General features: G+C 41.1%; 1 protein-coding gene across 1 annotated transcript in view; it reads left to right on the forward strand.

Moving 5' to 3' along the window:
• Positions 1 to 7,227: 7,227 nt before the first annotated feature.
• The window catches only part of TMEM178A (transmembrane protein 178A), a 52,120-nt gene continuing 35,930 nt past the window's right edge, over positions 7,228 to 23,417 (forward strand). Inside the window, exon 1 of the mRNA XM_025355052.1 lies at positions 7,228 to 7,811. Coding sequence (XP_025210837.1) covers positions 7,412 to 7,811 — 400 coding nt within the window. The 5' untranslated portion in view covers positions 7,228 to 7,411. The remainder of the gene's footprint in view (positions 7,812 to 23,417) is intronic.

Raw genomic sequence — 23,417 nt, forward strand, 5'->3', positions numbered from 1 at the left:
TACTAAGGATGCTTTATGTTTTCAGGGGTCTGATGATAGGTCTTCACGCTTTTCATTAGGGCATAATCCTTGGGAGAGTAATGCTGTATACCACTTCCAGGACTGTGGCCTGCAAATGTGAGCAGTCACCAAATATTATTGTTGGAGCTGATAAATGAGAACAATGACAATAGCTGTCATTCATATATTGAGCTCTTTTTATAGAGCAGATTTTGCATTCTTTGTGTTGATAAGTGCTTTATATCCATTATGTGTTTGGATGCTCCTAACATTCTAAAAAAAGATATTATTATTCTTATCCCCATTTCATGGATGAGGAAATTGAGGCCTGAAGAGGCTATGTACTCCCCCATTGTGAAAATCACACTAGAATTTAAACCCAAGTCTCTCTGATGCCACATCCTAGACTCTATGTTGTACTGTTACTGTGTCATCATAGATTATTAGATTTCCCTGTCTTCCCTATGAGGACACATATTTTCTTAGTTTCCCCCCCTATTTTCCTTCTCATGCTTTCTTGTGGTAACTCCTCTTCTAATGGAAATCTAAATGCTTGTGCCTCAGAGCCTGGATCTAGACCTCTTAGTTTTTCTAGCTATACTTTCCCCTAAGCAATTTCATCAAGTCCCATGAGTTTAATTATCACTATGCATATAGCACCTATGCGTTCATATTGCCAAAATCTAAATCTCTAGTGCAGATGCTTCCCTTACTCTCAGGTTCACACATCCAATTGCCTCTCCAACTGAGACTGGCAGTACCATTCAAGCACTCACACCAGAAATGTAGCATGGCTCTTGATCGCTTCTTTCCCTCATCTGCACTCACAGTAATTTTTTAAAGTTCATTTTTATTTTTAACTTTTATTTTAGGTTTGGGGGTACATGTGCAGGTTTGTCATATAGGTAAACTCATGTCACGGGGTTTATTGTACCAATTAGTTCATTACCCAGGTACTAAGCCTAGTATCCAATAGTTACTTTTTCTGCTCCTCTCCCTCCTTTCATCCTCCCCCATCAAGTAAACCCCAGTGTCTGTTGTTCCTTTCTTTGAGTCCATGACTTCTCATCGTTTGGCTCCCACTTATAAGTGAGAACATGCAGTATTTGGTTTTCTGTTATTGCATTAGTTTGCTAAGGATAATGACCTCCAGCACCATCCATGTAATTCTATGATTTTGACCTTTACCCATTTCTCTCTGTTTCCACTGCTGCCTCCTTAGTCCAAGTTGCTAATATTTCTTGTCTGCATGATTGCAATAGCTTCCAGACTGGCTTCCCTGCCTTCATACTTGCTACCCCCAGCTTCAATCCATTTTTCACATAGCTGTCTGAGTGACGTTGCAAAACATTAATCAATGCCTCTCCCCTTCTTAAAACTCTTCCAAGTTTTTCTTTGGACTGGAGTCCAAACTCCATAGTTTGGCCTTCAAGGCCTGCATAATCTAGCATTGACTGTTTCTGCAATTTCATCTCATACTGCCCCTTCCTCATTCGCTACTCTCTAGGTCTCTTTGCAGTTCCTCAGTGACACAAAACTCTTTTCTGCCTCAGGACCCTTGCACTGGCTGTTCCCTCTGCCTGGAATGCTCCTTCTCTGGCCCATGGGTGCTCAATAATGTTCATGGAATAAATGAGAATAGATTGTTTCTCTTATTTGAATACTATAAATAACTAACATGAGGAAAAGAATGTGTCATTAACATTTTAGCCATTTGTATTTATAACATTTAAATTATATGGTCTTAATATGATAGACCTATGGAATTTCTGAAGCATGTTTATGTGTTTACATGGATGGAGTAGGGAGGATAAGCGAGTGAGAGGAAGGTATTTAGCATGTGGTAACCATGAATCATGCATCCTGTGAGATAGATTGTGATATCCCTATTTTTCAGAGTTCAGGTGGTTTGGGAAGTTAGGTCACTGGCTGAGGGTGAACAGGTAGAAAGAAGTGGGCCTGGAATTTACATGTGGTTTGACCCCAGGACCCATGTGCATTCCCCAGATCCTGGTGCCTTTGAGCAGACACAGCAGAGAGAGAAGTTTGAAGGTAAAAAAGAGGAAGGACACCTGGAAATACTGGCGTTTTTGTTCATCTGGGCAGTATCACAGGTGGTTGTGAATCAGAGACACCGGATATCTTAGTTATATCCAATTCTGCCTTATTTGTCAAACATGGCCCAAATGAGCTGAATTAGACCCCAACTTCAAAACCCAGTATCCATACACAAAGAAAAGGTGGTAAATACAGTTAGGTGTGGCAATTAATGAGCCACCATCTGCTAAAACATCACACTTTAAGTGGGACTTAACATGGTTATGGGTTTCTTTGAACTTTTTTTTTTTTTCCTTTCCCACCATATGTGCTTAAAGGCTCCAAAAAGGAAACAGCTTAATCCAGGAATGTGAAAAAGAATGGTGACATTCTGCGGTGTGTCAGTGAAATGAGAAACTTATCAGGCGCTGTCTATTTTGGGGGTTTTGTGGTATTTTATGGTTCCAGGCTTCTAGTCAGTGACAAAATGGCACTGCCAAGATGACTTACCACATGCGTGGGGTATAGCAGAGCACCATGATAGGTGCTGCTTCTAAAATTTACTTTTGGCTTTGCCCTGGACTGAGTTGACACACATACAGAAAATACTCCTTTTCCTCCAAGGCCTAACTAAGATAGCATCTTGGCTTACCCATATTCTTCCCAATGGAGAAACGAATCTCTCTGTAGTAGGTTTTCCTGTTGCATTGTTTTTGTACCTCGGTGACAGTACTAGTTTCAGGCTGTCCTCTTTGTGGCTTCATGCATTTCTATCTTCCTCTCCAACTACCCTAAAGCTCCCTGAGGGCACAGACCGTGTTTTCTTCATCTTTACAAAATCCAGTGGGGCTTTGCACAATAACTTACATTGGAGGTGCTCAATAGATGCTGTTGAATTAAAATAAAAATGTTTTAGGAGAACAATTTACAGTGATGACTTTAACATAAGACACCTCAAAAATGTGCAAAATGCACATTTTGTATATATTGTATATATTTGTAGGTTAACAATATAATTGACTATGTCCTATTATTGAATGCTGAAAAAAATCTGATATTACCAAGAGGAAACTTTCACACTCTTTATGAAACCTAGTGTGTAGTTTTGGTTAAAATGCATAGTCTAAACTGCAGAATCTAAACGTCTGAAATGAGGAAGGATGTTGCTTTTAGTCTTAGCACTGGTGCAACAGGGTGAAAATCTTTTAGAATATACATGGTTAGGATGGTTAGCTTAGCACAGGTATGTCAACAAAGCATTACCAGAGCTCTGTGTTTGAGATCTCTCTCTCTCTTTCTCACTCTCACTGTGTGTGTGTGTGTGTGTGTGTGTGTGTGTGTGTGTGCGCACAGACTTTTTTTCTTAGGAAATATTTATTTAAAGAACTTCCTGACTATAGAGGGAAATATGATGAATGCCATAGATATCATGGTAAGTGTGTTTTGAGAAGGCAAAAGTATTTTGTTTTCTAAATATTTAAACATGACCTGCACATCAGTTGTGATGTTTAAATGCCATGGGAATACCAGGAGCAACAAAGAAGGACTTTGGAATGGTAGAGTGGATAGTTCTCTATAACCCAGAAAGGAGAGGTGGAAGCCAAAAGATGACATAAAGTAACACTTGAAGAATATGCATTTAGCAACAATATCCAGGATAACTGCAGGAAGGTTGATCCTGGAGTCATGGGGGCCAAGGAGGAAGCTGTAATATAATACAGATGTGAGGGGTAGAGGCATATTAAGAGCAAGTGGTAGAAATGTAGAGGAAGGAGTGGATATAAAAGAAATTTCAAAGGAAAAATCTCTCTAACTTTGTCAATGTGATAGATAATTCTAAAATACTGTGTCTGCATGAATTGAGTGATATAACACCAGCAAAAGAGTTGAGGAGGGCAGTTGGACGACAAGGAAATATGAGACTTTAATTTTTAATATCTTGAGCCCAATAATACAGTAAAATACCCAGGTGAAAATTCTCCAGCTCTCCCTGTCATATGACGGATACTGTTTTTCTCTGAGGGATGCACTGCGGATATTGGATCTGGAGATGGCAAAGAGAAATTTAAGACAAGTAAAGAACAAGCCAAGTTTGAAAACATCGAGGTCATAGCATAGCGGAAGCTAAGATATGCCAGGTGTTCTGGCTGGATATTTGATCTCCCATCATCTTGACTCCATACTGAGCTAAATGGCCTCCTACATTGATTATATTCAGGTATAGACTTTTCCTTCCACACATCTACAGCTGTCCAGCTCATAGTCAGTCATTAGAACATGTTAACTTTACGACTTAAAAATGTACAAAAATACTTATTTTATAGTGGCCTAAGATATTGTAGCCTCCAAATGTATGAAGTAGACACTAGGCCAAAGAGGTATTCTCTGACTGCAATACGAATATCTCTGATATCCTCTTGGCAAAGTTTAACTCATCCTTTAAGAACTAACTCAAAAGTTACTGTCTGTATGTAGCCCGCCTGACTCCCCATGGCAGTAGGCTCTTCATTGTCCATGTTCCCATAACACGGTGTTCTCTTTTTTTTTTAACTACAGCATTTACCTCTCATTCTTTCTATGCATCTGTTTCTTGCCAGTAGGCTGGGAGTATCTTGAAGATGGGCACCACTTGCTCATCTTCATATTTTTCACAGCCCTAACAGAGTAGGGGGATACTGGGTGATAGTTCATTGTTGGAAGTATCCAAAAGGGGAATTTGAAAAACATAGATGGAGCAATGTGCAGGTGCTGTAGCGAAGCCTGTGTACACATCATATGCCACATCCCTGCTGGCACCATTAATGCTGTACCAGCAGAGGCAGTGCTCCCATTACATACGGCTGGCCCATATTTGTAATGTGTGACATTTTTTATGAAATACTGTCAAGGGCAATCCATCATATAGTAACCTTTGGATTATATGCTGAGACTGGTCTTAAACATAGACATAAATGAACTTCAAGAATAATGCTATTTTCTAAAAAGAGTATGATCAAAGAGTTCTAGCTAGGAAAATGATACAGAATGGTAAGTCCTTTTAAATTAAACAGAAGTGCCTTAAAAAGAGGTTTTCTTCTGTCTAGCTCCAGCTGAAGATAGGGTTATTGTGTGAAGATGATTAGGCGACTCTGGAATGTGGCTGAGTATTTATTTCTTGTAATACATGAGGTGAAGACTTGAAAAGGGGATGAGGACTTGCTAAAGGCTTGACAACCCTTGGGGCTTGCAAGGTTTTGATAACTTTATCTCAAGATGCATTTTTTAAAATAAAAGAGCACATGATGAGTGAATTTCAGATGTCAACTGTGGACCCACAGTTAAAGGCATTCTCTCTGCCTATCCATTAAGATCTAGGATTTTATACATATTATAGAGTATAAATTAAAGAAAGCTTCTAAATCTTATCATTTTTGTGTAAATCCAGGTAAGACTCCTTTGATGAGCTTAGTGTTTCCTGTGAAGAAAAAGCTTATAGGTGAGAGGAACACTAAAATTATAATTCTTTGTCTTCCCTAATTAGACTAGAGCTCACCATAGATCTTGCTGAAACTGTGAGAAAGTCCAGGCAATAATTCACGTTGTCAGGTCAGCAGAAATGGGAACGGGGGTCCGATATAACTGAAAGATTTGCTTAAGTGATCTATCTATGAACTGAACAGCTCAGAATAGGCACAGGATCTTCATTGGAAATGTACGCTCTGAAGATGCTAAACACAAACAGCAATGAAAATAAATCCCAGCAAGAGCCTTATACCACCTTTACAGATGTCATTCTAGAGGAAGGATATAAAGCATATTAATACCAATTGATGTAGGGCACTAATTAATAAGTCCAATTAAATCATGGAATAATGACATTTAGTATATAATGAATGCCTCATAATTTCTTCATCATTAATATTTCATAGCATAAGAACACAAGCATTTTCATCCCTGGGCCAATGCAGCATGGTTTTCTGTCTCCGACATGACCACAAGGGCACATTGAGTGGCACGAGTGTATTGCACCTCTGTGGTATAGACTGACTATACCGCGCAAGTGATTAACTCTTAGCACCCCAGGTCCTAGCGTTTCCTCATTTTAGAAAATGTGAATCTGCCTGTCATTCTTGGAAGTAACCTCTGTGACTGGAAGACGGCAGAACTGCCCCAGGCTCAGGTGTTGACTTTGGTGTGTGGCATTGCTTTGTTAATGACCCCGACCCCCCAGCCCAAGAGGGAAACCTACATAGGAGAAAATCATTACTTTGATTTATTACTGGGGGCTTGCTGTATGCAAAGGCAATAATCACCTCATGGAGCAGGTGCCACTGCCAGGGTTCATTGATTCCAGGCTCCTCTAGAAATTCCAGGAGGCCAGTGAGTCTGGCGGGAGATGGAGGTAGTCAATGAGAAAAGAAGTCCATCTCATAGCAGGTTGAAATGAAGTGGGAGAAAAATCTCTGGTCATCGTTCTATCGCTCCACTGACACTCGGTGTCTTTTCTTTCAGAAGAGGGGCTTGAGCAGAGAGAATGCTTAGAGGCTAAGCGACGGGCATGTGAGAGGGAAAGCGGCGACAGATAGAGCTGGCTGCCTAGGGGTCTCAGAGGCTTCATCCTGCAGGCGGCAGGACAAAGGGTCCTTCGAGCTCCAGATCAAGATTCCAAGGAGTTAAACGTTACCACGCAGCCCGACCTGGATGGGATTTGCTCCTGGGTACAAAACGGGACACTGATCAAAATCAACTTGGACAAGTGACAAGAGTGAGTCTGATGTCGGTGGATGTCTTTTAAGGTCGTTGGAGGGAAGAGGACGGGAGGGGTGTGCTGAGGGGTAGGTGGAGAGAGGCACCGAGTCCAGAGCCGGGATATAAAGGCACCAGGAGCCGGGGAGCAGAGGAGCAAATGAGTGGGGGAAAGAGCGAGAGGAAGAGTTGGAGAAAAGTCGAGGGAAAGTAGGGACAGGGTTAAGGGGAGAGAGGAGGATAAGGGCGGCGAGGAGAGATTAAAAGGGGAAGGGGGGTCGCTGGAGAGGAGGGCGGACTGTGGATCGGAGGTAGGGAGAGGGGCGAGGGGAGTGCGCGGGGTGGGGGGCGCCGGGGCGAGGAGAGGGGGCTGGGGAAGAGGAGGGGGACAAGAAAGCGAGAGCGGCGCAGGGGAGGGCTAGGAGCCCGGGGGCCGGGCCGGGGGCGGGCGGGCGGGCGGTGGGAGGCGAGATCAGGCCGGGGGAGAGGGAGCGAGCCGGGCCGGGCGCGCAGGGTGGGGAGGTCGTAGGAGGGAGGTGGGGGGCAGGTGGGGGGAAGAGGGAGGGTGCGGGCGGAGAGCCGGGGCCAAGTGCATTGTGTCTGGCGGCGGCGCGCGAGCCCACCGGCGGCTGCGGCGGGGCGGGAAGCCATGGAGCCGCGGGCTCTCGTCACGGCGCTCAGCCTCGGCCTCAGCCTGTGCTCCCTGGGGCTGCTCGTCACGGCCATCTTCACCGACCACTGGTACGAGACCGACCCCCGGCGCCACAAGGAGAGCTGCGAGCGCAGCCGCGCGGGCGCCGACCCCCCGGACCAGAAGAACCGCCTGATGCCACTGTCGCACCTGCCGCTGCGGGACTCGCCCCCGCTGGGGCGCCGGCTGCTCCCGGGCGGCCCGGGGCGCGCCGACCCCGAGTCTTGGCGCTCGCTGCTGGGGCTCGGCGGGCTGGATGCCGAGTGCGGCCGGCCCCTCTTCGCCACCTACTCGGGCCTCTGGAGGAAGTGCTACTTCCTGGGCATCGACCGGGACATCGACACCCTCATCCTGAAAGGTGAGCGGCGGGCGCTCCCCGCGTCCCCGGCGCCCGCGCGTGGAGCGCAGCCCGCGGCTTCCCAGGGGTGCGCCGGTCCCCGTGGCCCCCTCTCTGCCGCGGCCCCGCGCCCCGGCGCATTCTTGCATCCTTCCCGCCGCCTCCAGCCTTTATCTCGTCCCTTTCTTTCCCCTCTGCCTCCCCTCTTCTCGCTCTCCTTGACTCGCTTCTTTCGTCCTCACCCTGCGCGTCCTTTCAAGTCCGTGCCGCACCTCCCGCCTCTGTCTCCTTTCCTGCCTTCGCCTCCCTTTCCCCGGTTCTCTCTCTCTCCCCGTCTTCTCCGCCTTTGTACACCTGCCTGACATGTGTGTCTTTTCTTGACGCTGCTCCCCGTGAGGGGGACTAACCGTCAAAGACTCGACTTTTCTCAACCGGGCTCCTTCCTTCAAGTTGTGCTTTCCTTTTGGAAATACCGTTTGGAAGAAAAGTGGTGCCAACCTCCGAAGAGGGGGAAGGGGCTTTCCCTGTATTGTAAGGATGCTGGTGTCAGACAGAACTGATGTGGTCATCCCAGCCTGGCGGGGCTGATGGGCAGCGAAGGAGGCCCTGGAACCTTCCTCCACACCCCTGAAGTGCAGAGTGTGTGTAGATTAGACTTCAGAGACCAATCGTTGGCTGGTGGAGGCTGCCCAAGGCAGATAGGACACCTGCTTTCCAACCTTCCTGAGGACCCCATATCTCCACCCTTCTCGCTGTCCAGGCACTGAGGAGAGAAAATGCCCTCACCCTTTAAACTAGAGCTGTCCAGATCTGGGCACTCACTCTCTGCTTATCACTCTGTCTTCTGTTCGTGGTACCTTGTCAGGTTGTTTCTGTTGTTTGTTTTGTTTGGCACTGAGCTGTAGAGCATCAATTTGTTCTTCTGAAATCTGTGCAACACCTGGCTTCTGCGAATGCTATCAGATAGTTTGATTTTTTTTTTTTTTGGTAATTCCATTCATGTAAAAATATTCAGTGTGACAATTTGTGAAGCTTCCTTTAACTTTCAGAACTTGATTCATATTTTTCCCCTCTGAGATGAAAAAAAAAAAAAAATCAACATCTCTTCTCTTGGACTCATGATGTCAAAAAAGAAAAAGTCCAAAATCAGTACATTTTAATATTTAGTAGTCATTCAGGAAAACAAACGGACAAATTTGTGTTGAGTTACAGTCTGCAATGGAATGACATAGAAAAGAGGGGGTTAATAATGTGTTGGCCTTCAGAGTCTTGTTAGTTGGCGGATTCTTCATTTCTCAAACATGTCAACTTCCTCCTTCCCATGGCTAACTCAGCTGGGGACTGCCATCCAAAATCTGTCTGCGTGTGGAAGGACTCCAGCACTTTTGGGGGAATTGGATACAGTAAAATCTTCCTTTGGGAAGTGCACCATTTTCTTTTCTCTCCTAACTTGCATCCAAATCTGATTTCTCCTCATGAAGATGCTGCATAATTAATTCTGATAGTAGCATAGTACATGAACAAACTGTAAAAGCTGAATGTGGAGGCTCAGTTATGGAGTGCTCATTTAGGCAAGGCAATTTTGAAAGCTAAGCAGTGTAGTCTGTCTTTGGAAATGACAGAACTGCATTTCCTTACACTTTCTATGCTTAGAGTATTTGATTGCATGTAAATTGGATATAGAGCAATGCCTGAAACAGCAGGGCAGAGTCCAACCTACAGTAGAAGAGGGACCCCCACAGGATATTGCACCATGCCTCTGGAAATGCCCTGGCTGTTCCTGGGCAGTCCAGGGTCAAATAATCATAGAGGTGGAAGGACTTTAGAGGTCATGGAAGTTGAACATCTACTGGTTGTTCAAACTCCCTTCTACAGTCTTTCTGACAAATGGTTACCTAGCCCAGTACTTCCATAAGACATAACTCATATACTCGTTAAAAGAACTATATTTTCCCAGTCATGAATGCCTATTTTTAGATGAAAACAATCTCAGATTTATAATATTGATGGTGTTTAGCTTATCTTTTGTGTAGAACACTGAAGAGTTCTAGGTTGTGAGCAGAAGATATGGGCCTCATTGCTGGCTCTGTTGCTAAATTGCAGTGTATTCTCCAAGTATCAAGGCCTTCTTCGCCTTCAGTTTCCTTGTCTGTGGTATTATTAGGAGAGATGACTATTCTTTAGAGAATTTTCTAGTTCGCATATCTGTCATTGTTATAATTAATAACAATGTAAATTTAGCTTCTTGCAAAGTTAATGAGCTGACGCTATTAAGGAACGAGGAGTTTGGAGGAAAGAACAGGCATTGGTACGTTATAGGATCATAATTTGTTGTTTGGGAGATGTCCAGAAATGCCTTGCAACATTGCTACTAACCAACCTTGGGCTAGTTACATAATTCTTCTAGATCTCAGTTTCATCATCTGTGAAATGTATGGGTGACATGAACAGCTTTAAAATTCTGAGTCTGTGAATAATTTGAGAAAAGAAAATGTCACCAACATTTTCCTGTCTCAAAGATGATTTTGGCACCCATATTAGGCAAACATTGTCACCTTTGTTTTGGCATCTGACATTAGTGGCTGTGGTATGAATTTCTTAAATGAGCCATTTATAAAACTAGAAATTAACACTATGTCTAATTTTAAAATTTGAGCAACTAGAGTCCCAAGTTCTATTCTTTCTTCTATGCATTACCTTGTTTATGAGTCTTAGCATCGTTTAGAAATTTTAATTGTAGGAAATGAAGAAAAGTTTTTTCAGATTGGAGAGTGGGGAGGGGTGGAAAAAGGGCTCAAGAACTGCCTAGCATACTTAGTGAGCTTCTGAGAGGCAAAGATGTCAGGTCTAGGTCCACAGGACCTAGAGGGCAAAGCTGGGAGTTAAATGAGGAGTGCAGGGAAGAAAATGTAGAGCTGATAATATGGAAAACATTCTCATAATAGGAATTATTTACATTTCCTGTGACTGGAAGCAAGACGAGAGAGATATTTCTGAGAGATGTAAGGAGATAGAAACATGCAATGTGGGCAATAAGAGATTAATTTAGAAATATGCACAGACTCTACAATATTAGTCTACTTAAGATAAATCACTGGAGCTAGAAAAGCATTTCTCTCAACGGGATAAATATTTAGGAGAATCATCAAATTCTTGTTTTCACACTCTCATTATGATGCTAGTTCACTTCTATCTAGCCTAGACCCTGGAATGGTCTAGGCTTGACCTTCAGCCAGAACCTTCAGTAAGAATAGAGGTAAAGTTATTGATAAGCTCATTGAAAACCAAGACTAGAACCCTGTGCTATTCTACCAGACTGACAAATAAAACAATCCAAAATATTTGCCAGCATAGTTTAAACATAGTTGTCTTTCTAGCAGCAAATTCTCTTAACAGTACTATATTGACCAATCCACATTTCACTATCTTGTTCACTGGGATAACATGAGAACTTATCAAATGCTTTAGAGATATTACATTCATACTGTATTTCCATATTTACTATCCAATTCAGTAAATGCCCATTAGAAGCCTATTATGTACAAGGTAATGCTGGAAGATTTTGGCTAAATATGTGGGGGTTCTTTTGTGTTTAAGTTGGTCAGATGATTCTCAATTAGTCTTCCATATATGCCCTTCTTGCAGCACTGGCTAACTTTTGATGCCGAGGAAGCTTTGCTGGTCCAAGTAAGGACTGACTTGGAAAAGTATGCAAATGAAATCAGCCTTCACCCAGCAACTTGAGTGCTGGAATAGTTGAACAAAATGGACTTAAAGCTTAGGGCTTCAGGTACCTCTGTGGCACTGGGAATGTTGTGGGGTGTGGGGATGGGGGTTGAAAGAAGTCTTTAGGTGTAAAAATCTGTAAGGTAAGTGAGTGTGTCATGGATTACAAAAGGATGCCAAGAAATGACAAGTGACCTAAAGATAGTTCTTCATTAATTCATCCATTTATTCACTCAACAAATAGACATTGGAGGTTGGTTATTGTATCAGGTGTAGCAGATACAGGAGTGAATAAAATGGATAAAAATCCCTGCCTTCATAGAGTTTATTTCAAGGAGTGGAGTTTGTATTTCCTAGTGGGTTATATTATAACTACTCTTAGTAGGTCGTAGGACCAGGGTGGGAGAATACTTGGGGATGGCTGATAGCACTGATGGGTAAATGACAGAAAATACAAGGCAGAGTGATTGCATGCAGCATCCTTTGGGGGACTCCTAGCTGTTCTCTCCCAAGTGCAGTATGTTTGTTTCAACTACTGGATGAATAGGAAGACAGGACAGATGGAAGGAGACTCAGTTGGAAACATTATGCAATGCTTCTTTCAGTTCTTGAAAACACTGACTTTAATAAATAAACATTGATGTGACTTGCAAATACATTATGTAGATCTTTGGAGAAATCAATTTTGAATAGAAATCAGAGTCATAGAAATGACATTAGAAGTTCAACTGTTCACACTAGCCTTTAACTTTTAATGAAACATTTTCATTAAAAACAATTAACATTATTTTCTATTATATATACTTTGTGCGTGTCAATGAAATTCTAATATTACATATTATCTGCAATAAAACTGAAAATTAATGTTGTGTTTTGTTTTTATAAAATTAAAAATCATAGGATTTCAGAAATGTGAAGATTCTAAGTCTGTAGGCACAATGTCGACCTGTATAAATCATCTGGGTTTGAATTCTTGAAACTTGGAACAGAACATGTTCTTGTGGTTGGAGAAGCATTTTTCCTCTAATGAGATAAACAGATATCAAAGACAGTGGGACATAAATACTTCGTCATTTTGTTCTCTGTAAGAAAAGGAAAGTGAGAGATTTGGTAGGAATTCACTGGGTCTGCTTTTCACTCTGCTCATGATTTATCTGCTTCTCCTATTGCTTATTTCCTATGAAATTAATAGTCTGTACAGGACCCACCAAGTTCTACCTGACACAGAAATAGATTGATGATTTTCTTCAGCTCGTTTGTAGACCAAAGTATAATTTGTGTTAGAATAATTATCTTCCAAGAGCAAATATATCTAGGGAAGCTGAGAAACCAGCACCGTTTCTCCTCCTTGACCCAGTGGTTCACAGATTGTTCTCAGACCTTCTCTTGGGCTAAAAGATGCTGCTGGTAAAAGGGATTCTTCAGTTTTGGGGGTTCTGGGGATACGATTAAGACTTCACTTTTCTTTCCCTCTTTACTTCTCAAGGCAAGTAGTCTCTGAAATTCTTTTGAGCATCGCTCTGTGATTTATGTTTATTCATTTTTAAATTATGTGCATGGACTGTACTGACACATACATCATAAAACAGGCAAAAGCAAATTTTGAAGGGATGTGGTAATAAATAGATATAAATAGAATTTCAACTATTTTCCTGCTACTGTCCAAAGAATTTCATGTGCACCCCTGGCATGTACACACCCCACTCTCAAGACTGCTTCTCTCACTGCTCAGAGCCACGTCTCTCATCTGAGCAGAGGAGGAGGGATTTTTTCCTATCACAGCTGAAATTCATGGTGGGTATCCCAGTGTGCTGTTATATCACACACATTTATCTTGCACAGGGGAGAGAAGAAGATGCATTTTATTTCTGTATCAATTCTGACATTAGGCACAGTATTAAATGAGCCCTCTTTGATTAAACAACTGCTAGCTCATACTACACAACTCTTAATGACTAGATTTGTGGTTTTAGCTTGTTCCACAGTGTGCTGAGGCTGAACATACCCAAGTGTGATATTCAATGTTTCAACACATTCTATTGCTAACAATCATGAAGGTTATCTTGAATAGAAATTAAATTCTTGCCACTCTGCCATCAAAAGAAGACACTTGCTTCCATTCTTACTATCAGCACACAGGAATTGTCTTTTAAAAGTAACTTATGAACACAAAAGTGGATGGTACTTTAAGTGGTTTGTGATCAGAATTGCCAGAATCAATGACATTTTCATTCACTATGTTTCGTGGATAACATTTAGCAATGGCCTTGAGGGGGAAAAAGGAAGAGTTTGCTATGTCATAGAAAGTTCACATCCAATTATACCCGAGTTGCTGTGGTTTTTTTCCTTAGCTACTGATTTTTCTTCTTCAGATAGCAAAAAGAGCCCTCCAACCCCATCAGGCAGACTGCTCATAATTGTAATTGCAAATGTTCTTTTTTCATTTTTTTTGAGACAAGGTCTTGCTCTGTCTGTTACCCAGGCTAGAGCTCTGTGGCATGATCATAGCTCACTGCAGCTTTCAACTGGGCTCAAATGATCCTTTCACCTCGGGCTCCCGAGTAGCTGGGACTACGGGTGTCTGCCAGCACACCTGGCTGATTTAAACAAACAAACAAATAAACAAACAAACAAAAACTTTGTAGAGATGGGGTCTTGCTATATTTCCCAGGCTGGTCTCAAACTCCTGGCCTCAAGAGATCCTCTTGCCTTGGCCTCCCAAAGTGTTGGGATTACAGGTGTGAGTCACTGGGTTTCCCTCACCTAATAAATGTCCTTGATTGCTATAAAAGATCAGCTTTTGTTGGAGGAGCATCTGGACATTCCATTCCATTGAGAAAATGTCAATGCTAAGTGTGAAACGCTAGGGAATGGGAACATTGAAGGAATTTAGGTGGGTCACAGGGTTTCCCCAACAGTTACCAAGAATGAACTTTGCTTTCAGCTTTGTGTACATCTGTAGTGCTGTGCGTTCCAGATAATCAGATTATAATTACAGATCATATAATTGCAGATTATCATATTATAATCACAGATTATTCATGCCAAGCAAACCATGACCTCCGACTGGCCATCTCTTCATGCCCTGAGCCTTCCTTTCTTATGTTTACCTTATCATTCAGGGATATTCCACTGTCCTTTGATTCTCGATTGTGTGCACATCTGTGGTCCATTTTCTTATATTATTTCCTGGTTAAAAGAATAAAAATAAAATCAGATTTGGTCTGGTCAGCCTCTTCATTTCCCATTCCCTCCCAATAGCAATGATGGGATGGAAGAAAAAAGCTGAAACCAGTGACAGTGGAGGATTGGCAAATAATACAAATAGCAAATGTGTCTTCTTTGGAGTAAAACAGCTCAGTATTTGGGGGTAGTTCAGGTAAGATCATATCTTTAGGTTTAAACAATTTTGTTTTTTCTACAGTTACTATTTTTTTTTTTAAAACCACATCATCGATATTGTCTAAAACTTTGCAAAGCTAATTGTAAAGATTTTTATCAAAATGAATTTGTAAATAGAAAGTGAAATTTATCTTCTTAAACTAGCAAAATTTATGACAGTTTATCTTTTACTCTCTCATAGTGTTTCCCTGTGGTTAAAAGTGATTGCAGTGATTAGTCTGTTTTATTGCAAGTTTTATTCATAACTAAAAGGATGCAACAGAACTTCTTGGAGCATGAAAGAGTCCGCCTCGGCCGTCGTCATGAAGCTGACAGCCTTTGTTTGCTGCAGAGTCACGGGAAACTACATGCTGCACTCCATCTTTCTTGTAACTCCGCCAGATAGCTGATTGCAGACCCAACAGTAATGTCATGGGGACACCCATCAGGGAATGCATTAGCAAGTGAACAAAGAGGGACAATACAAACCATATTTTAGTTTCTGTTATCTTTAATTACTGAGGACACAGTGAATTATTTTCTATAACTTGCTGGATGTCCTCCAGTGTTCAGACTTTTTAATATTTTGTTCATAGGTAAAAATCAATCAACTCATTTTTACCCTAAGAACCTGAAGGATGTAATATATTCCCTTTTGGTTTCACCAAGTGATTTGACATTCTATAGATAGGGAAGAGACTCCAGAAATGTAAGTAGGAAATTCTGAGTGTACAGATAATTCCAGAAGGCTTAATTGTCTCTTTACAACAGGTCACTCAAACGCAAACCCACACCATGCTTCCATCTGCCTTGCAAATAAGTACTAACTTGCATTCTTAAGGTCTGTGACAGCAGAACTAGCAGGGTAGGGGCAGTGGTGGATGGGAGGCTATACTAGGCTTGGATCTCTTTTGTCTACATTTTAAGGGATTTTTATTTGGTGTGGGGGATGTGAACACTTGCTTCACTCAACAAATGTTAAAAATGAATTTTTTTTTTTTTTTTTTTTTTTATAGAAGGCTGCTTAATGAAAAACATGGGTGTTAAGTCCTCCAGGTCCTATGGGAATGTGCTTTCCCTAACTACACCCAGAGTAGTGAGGAAGGGCGTCTGAGTGAGTGGGAGCAGGCTGCTGGTTAACTTGAGTTTCAATGCCTTTTTTTAAGTTCTCACAATTTTGAAAGCTGCTTACAGTAATATTTACAATTAGAATTTTAAGTATGTGCATCCTGTTAAATGTTATTCAATGAGCTATCCTGGAAAAACAACAACATCAATCACGTGTCATATGATTTGAAAATTATGAAACAGATGATCACAGCCACAGTTTGACATAGCAGAAGATAAACTGTAGGGTGGGGGGAACAAAAAACTTACAATGGCCAACTGGAACAACTGAACCTATGGCAATTGGAGCTCAATATCTGTTTTATGCCACTGATACTTAAGAACCATTTATTCCAGGTGATCTAATCCTTAGCATCCAACACATTGTAGGAAAACTTCTCTTGGTGTTCAGACGATGGAAGTTTGGTTGAAGGAAGCTACAACTTACAAGTATTGGAAAAACAAAGAGATAGGCTGAATCAAAGAGTGGCGGGAAAAGCAACAGTGACTGCCAACATGAACAGTTCTTAAAAATATTGTCTTTTTCTAAGATACTTGCACATGCATATTTATGGCAGCACAATTCACAATTGCAAAATCATGGAACCAACCCAAGAGCTCATTAATCAAAGAGTGGATAAAGAAACTGTGGTATATATACATACGATAGAATATTACTCAGCCATGAAAAGGAATGAATTAAGAGCATTTGCAGTGACCTGGATGAGACTGGAGACTATTATTCTAAGTGACGTAACTCAGGAATGGAAAACCAAACATTGTATGTTCTCACTGATCTGTGGGAGCTAAGCTATGAGGACATAAAGGCTTAAGAATGATACAATAGACTTTGGGGACTTGGGAGGAAGAGTGGGAGAGGGGCGAGGGATAAAAGACTACAAATACGGTGCAGTGTTTACTGCTCGGGTGATGGGTACACCAAAATCTCACAAACCACCACTAAAGGACTTACTCATGTAACCACATACCAACTGTACCCCAATAACTTATGGAAAAACAAAATTAAAAAAATTAAAAAAATTTTTCTTTCTCTTCAAGTTTGAAACAAAAAAGACACAAAGAAACTGTTTACTATACAGCAGTAAAAGATAAAATCCAGCCAGAAGCTATCTTCTGAAGAAGCATCAAAGTCTTTGTATTCCTTTCTCTTTTTTGTTTCTCGAGGGTTACCTTTTCCTTCTGAAATTCAAGTTGATAGGAGGAAAATAAGCACGTGTAGAATAAAAAATTCATAGAATTGAAAGGAATTTCAAGCAGTGATTCTTACCTGATTTTTATACTATAATGTGGGTGATAGGTGATTTACACTTGGGCTGCAAAGTCCTGTCAATTACCCACAAAACCTGGCATACCAGCTCTAACTGCCTCCATTTCTCTCTGAAACCATATTATCAGAATGCCTGCGAGCAAGGGGGATGTTATTATCAGCATAATCTCAAATGGGTTTTAATTTGTAAGACAGAATATATTGCTTGGAAGGAGCAGGCCCTTTGATGTTTGTTTAGAAGATGTAGGGGTAGGGGCTTCATCCAGATTGTGCATTTTGAAGTGTTGGGGGTATACGGGGAGCTGCAGATGGGTGCTTCAGTCCCCCAAAGTCATCTCTAGGCACCGCCACTGATTTGGAAAATTGGCAGCTGTATAAATAACTCGTTACCTGCTAGTCCTCTGAACAGGTCCCAACACACCTGATTTGGGAAAGTTAAAAAATAATGACAGGAGAAAGCATAAAAGGGCACAGTTTTGCATGCCATACACATGTGACAGTTACTGAAATAAACAGGTCTGAGAGCCACTGAGAGGCGTGAGACAGAGTAGTTCCCTGTTTACTTAACCACTGATACGGATGATTCTGCAGTAATATTTTGATGATGCCATGGGGGAAAGTGAGTGCTGCTTGCTAATAGGCCCCAGATTGTAATTTTGGAAATTTGTGGCGTGGGTGTTTTTTAGAGCATGTTTTTATTTCTAAGTTATCACACAGTTCTTGTTTTCACGTTCTTCTGGCTGTATTTACAGGTTAAAATGCCAGACTTCTTTTTTTTTTTTTTTCTGGTCAGGTATTCTTCCATACATGTAGTCTTCTGGAGTTGTTATTTATTTCTTAAAAATGATTTTCTTTTTTAGAGACAAGGTTTCATTCTGCTGTCCAGACTGGAGTGCAGTGGTGCAATCATAGTTCACTGCAGCCCCAAACTCCTGGGCTCAAGTGATTGTCCCACCTCAGCTTCTGGAGTAGCTAGGATTACAGGCATGCTCTACCGTGCCTAGCTAATTTTCTTTTTAAATATTTTTTGTAGAAACAGGGTCTTGCTTTGTTGACCAGGTTGGTGTCAAACTCCCGGCCTCAAGCGATCCTCCCACCTCGGCCTCCCAGTGTTGGGATTATAGTTATTTCTAAACCAGGTCAGATACAGCAGTATTTCTCATTAGATATGAAACATTATAATTTGGGTTGTGGGTGTAATTTTAAAATATGTAGTTGATAAAGTGCTTGATAAACATTTATCCACTCAGTTGGGTGGGCCTTTAAGTGCCCAATAACAGAATACCCAAATAAAAATGACTTAGCCTACAAGGAAAATGTATTACCTGGTGTAACAGGAAGTCTGGAGAAAGCCTGCATGTGGCTAGTTAATTAAAGAGATTCAATGCTTTTGGGCTTAACAGACCCAAGGTAGGCAATTTTGTCTTGAGCTGTGTCTCTACCTGGTCATGACAGTTCTGTGAGTTGCTAGTTGTGAATTCTGTGAGTGATCTAGGAAACAGAAGAGGCCAGGCCCCTTTTTCTGATGTCTTCTTTTACAATAAATGTAATTTCCCAGAAGTCGTCCAGCAGTCTTCCCACAGGTCTCATTGGCCAGAATTATGTCATGTGACCATTCTTAAAGCAATCCCTGGCAAGTGGAATGGACCATGATTTTCTTAGACCAATCAAGCTGCAGTGCTGGGGCTGGAGAAGGGCCCAGTCTCCCCAGGAAGCACTTGGCTGGTTGACAGCTGAACAAAATCTGGCTTTGGTTAGCCAAGGAAGAGGGGCTCCAGCGAGGCACACAAGATAGAGCCTGAAGCAGCAGGGGTGTTCAGGTGGCAGCCCCATCCTGCCTATGGTCATTCCAAAGTAGGAGAAGACTGAGAGGAGAACTCAGATTTCCTCCCAGCTTTTCCAGATCTACTGCTTTCTCCACATACTACCCTAATAGACACATGGAAGTGCCCTGAAAGCCCTGTGTTTTTCTTTTTGAAGAGCTGTTTGAGTCTCTTTAATCTCTAGAGACTCAGAAATTGCATGATTAGTTCTAAGGAGGCTTATTTATAATTGCACTTTTAAAATGGAAGGTAAAATGTTCAAAATTGTGCATTTTAGGGAATATTAATGTACTCTAAGATCAGAAGGTGCAGTTGCTATGAATTTAATACACATTGGATTGGTGAGCTTGGTGCTTCAGTGCTTTCTAGATGCACAGCCTTTCTCCTCACTCTCCTCCCCATCCCCCCACCCTGGATGATCAGTGCCTCCCAAGAAGAGCTTCGTGGAGAGCATTTTTCTGAGCATCTCCCTTCACCCCCACTCCTCAAGCCAGGCTCATTTATAGAATCTGTTCAAGCCAGGCTATGACTTGTTTTAACTTCTTGATTTCTTGGAGGAAAACAACAACAACATATTTCATTTCTATTCTTTGACTGGCAACTGAGTGACCATCATTACAACTTCCCAGTGCATCTATAAATATAACAACTTTGAAGAAGAAAATTAGCAAATCACTCCTTGCTATTGCCAGTGTCCTGGTGTGTTGATAGTGGCACGTGTTCAAAATTAGAAAGTAATCAATTCTAATTGGAAGAAAAGCCACTTAACTCATGTCTGTATTGCGCTTTCATTATCTTTGAAATTTCTGTGAAGAATCATCTGCTTTTGAAATGATAAGCTGGAAGACCTGGGGAGGAAGCAGTTGTTTAGCAGTGTATGTTTCTGTGTTTGGAGGAGTGGGATGGAGGGAGAGTATAGGAAGATAGACCCTGGTCATCTCAGCAGGAATGTTCAAATCAAAACCCTTCCAGCAAACCTCAGGTTTCCTGTGCCAGGCTCCTCTTGGACCTCTCATTCAACACCAAGAGACCTATTTATTACAGCTTGATACTTCCTCAGAGCAGGAATTATGAAGCAAGAAAACAATCTGAACTGTTACAGATGGGCTGAGCTAGCAGGATTTTAGCACAGAAGCCTCAGAAGATGGTGTAAAGCCACAAGGTATGTGGGTGGGCATATATTTGGACCACCATATTGCATGCCAACTTGTAGGTTCGACAAGAAAAAAGAAGCAAGCAAGCAAGCAGGCAGGAGAGAAAGGAAAGGAGATAGGAAGCCCAAGAAGGAAGGCAGGAAGGAACAGATGAGCAACTATTTGGTGGATCTTCGGGGAACCGTCTCTATAGATTTTGTTTCCTTAAATATCCATTAGGTACATTTAGCTTTCTAAAATACAATCTTTTGTCTTTCCTTTAACTAAACATATCTGATGGGTTCCTCAGTAAGTTAAACATAGAAGAACCAAATAATCCAGCAATTCCACTAGTAGGTATATATCCCCAAAAGGTGAAAACAGATACTCAAGACAAAAACACTGCACATAAATGTTCACAACAGCACTATTTGCAATAGCCAAAATGTGGAAACAATCTAAATGTCCATCAACTGATGAATAGATAAGAAAATGTGGTATGTCCATACAATGGAACATTATTCAGTCATAAAAAGGAATGAAATACTGACACATGCTACAACGCTGATGGACCTTAAAAACACTATGCTCAGGGAAAGAAGCCAGACACCAAAGGCCATAAGTTGTATGATTTTATTTATGAAATATCCAGACTAGGTAAACCCACAGAGACAGAAAACAGGGAGGGGGATAATAGGAAGTGACTGCTTAATGGGTAAGTGATTTTCTTTTAGGTTTGTGAAAATGTTCTGGAAATAGATATTGGGAATGATTGCACAATGTACTAAATGTCACTAAATCGTACACTTTAGCTAAGATGTAAACAAAAAAACCCCAAATCTCTGATCATTTCCCACTGCCTACAGCTACAAGTCTGAATTTAGCAGGTCATAAAAAAGCTTTTACCATGTGGTTCCAGCTACCTTTCTGGTTATATACCCAGCTACTTCTGCATGAAATCGAGGATCAAGTCACATAAGACCATTGTCTAGTCCTTCAACACACCTGCACTTCCGTATCTCTGTGTCATTGTGAATATTCCTTCCTCTGCCTGAATACTATCCTCTCTTATACATCTGGACAGTGTCTACTCTTCCTTGAAAGCTTAGTGTTATTCTTATTTCCTCTCTGGCTTTCCTTGCCTCTGTCCTCAGCCTCTCTCTCATTCCCTGCAGAATTAATTGCTATATTAACTGGGATGCCATTGTGCTTTATGAATACTTTTATGATAGCTTTTGACATTGTAATGTATGGTTTCCTTGTTAATTTTACATCGTGCCTTAAGGCCAGGGATGGATACCATCCAGGTTAGTATTGGGCACATGGCGATCTGCCATAGAATGGTTGTTGAAATTTGCCTTAGATCGATTCAAATCACGGTCATATCTGACCCACTCTCTTCTCACCCACTTCAGTGTTTTTGCTGTTGTTGTTCAATTCAAGGACAGGAGAAGTGAGAATTATTCTCAGTTTTCAAAGACTAAGACACTAATTATTAATCCAAAGAAGATAAGGTACTTGATGTTAAAAAAAAATAGTAATAGTAGTAGATGGGTAAAATGCCAACATTTATTATATGCTTTTATTTTTGAAGTATTCAAAAAAATCAGTGTATAACTAGCAAAGAGTGTATCTTTCTGGAGATTTTCCTCATAAAATGTTCTTAATCCTTAATAGAAGGATTATATCATTATGTAGGTGTTCTTGTCTCTCTGCTTATCTCCATAGGAAGTCACTACCTTCAAGAAACTCTTCCTTTGTCTCTGTTCTTTCATAGGACCTAGCAGGGCAGTTTTCAGAAGACAGGAACTCAATATATTGGTCATGCTTTGCCAGATTCATTCTATGTATGTCCTTTTTCTGTTTTGGTTCATTAAATGTTCTTTTTCCAGTAAAACGGTTGCAACTCCAGTTACATACTTTCCTTGATCAGAAAGTAGAATAGCCGGAATGAGTTGCTGCAAGAAAGACTCTTGGTTGCTGTCCTTCATCAGGCTCTTCACTGAACCATTCTGCTGCTGTGTCAGACTTGCTACTAGGGAGGTTCCCATATGCTGAAAAAAGCCTGGAGAATCATGTGGGGTGCGAGGGTGCTCTTCAGGCTCCTCAAGCAGAGGTGGCTCTTCAAGAGACCGGTGGTTTTCCTGGCATTCTGAAGCGATCTTCCTCCTAACAAGTTTATTTTGCAGTTTACTGAGGTGACAGGAGACTGGAGATTTGGGGCATGTTCTTCACTCTGCTCTTAACTAGCTATGTGACCTTGGGCAAGTGACCTTACCTCTTCAGATCTTGATTTTCTCATATGTAAATATGGAGGTTGGATGAGTGTAATCTATTTGGTCTCTTGTAGCTTTAACCAGCTGTAATTATAAGATGCCTGGAAAACAGCAGCTTAATTAACTCAGCAAAGTGTCAGGATGGGAAAAGGTCAGTTCTCTCTAGAAGTGGGTAAGCATTAGGACAGCCCAGGTTTAAGGGCCTTTCTCTGTTTTCAAATTGTTCACTCACAGAGCTTTTCTTTGCTCTTTTGAATGTGACATGCTTTCTTAATGCTAGTTTTCTTTTTCATTTCCTGAGGGATTCAAAGGAGAAACTGGAACTTTTCTTTCGCTCCAGGAATTCTGTTCTGTTGGAGCAACATTTACCATTTGGTTAGAAGGACTCAACTGTGTAATTTATAATTTTTTTCTTAGATGATTTCATAGGGAATTGATAAGTTATACCTGGTGTCAGAAACTGGAATTAGAGTTCATAGTAGAAAATGCAAAAGGTGCATACCCTTTAGAAAATTGCTTAGTATAATTTAAATTTTGCCTTAATTGCCCATTTTAAATTTCTTCAAAGAAGTTTTGAAAAGATTTTGATGAAAGAAAAAAAAAACATGTTTTTGTTGTTGTTGTTGTTGTTGTTGCAATAGGAAAAACATTCTAGGTTTATTCCTTCTTTGTTTCATGAGAGTATTTAATACTCATAATTCATGTGAAGGCAAAAAGAAGTCTATAATTGTGCTTCATTTTATTCAAAAGTTTTAAGTAGTGCTTTTTGAATTTAATAATTCTGTGTTAAATACCTGGAAGTTGTATTTAATCGCTTTAATTTAATTTATATTATGAATCTTGATTATTCATTTCAATTTCTTCCTTTTTTCCTTGAATATTATTTCTAGGTA

This window comes from Theropithecus gelada, chromosome 13 (assembly GCF_003255815.1).
Source record: "Theropithecus gelada isolate Dixy chromosome 13, Tgel_1.0, whole genome shotgun sequence".
Taxonomy (NCBI): domain Eukaryota; kingdom Metazoa; phylum Chordata; class Mammalia; order Primates; family Cercopithecidae; genus Theropithecus; species Theropithecus gelada.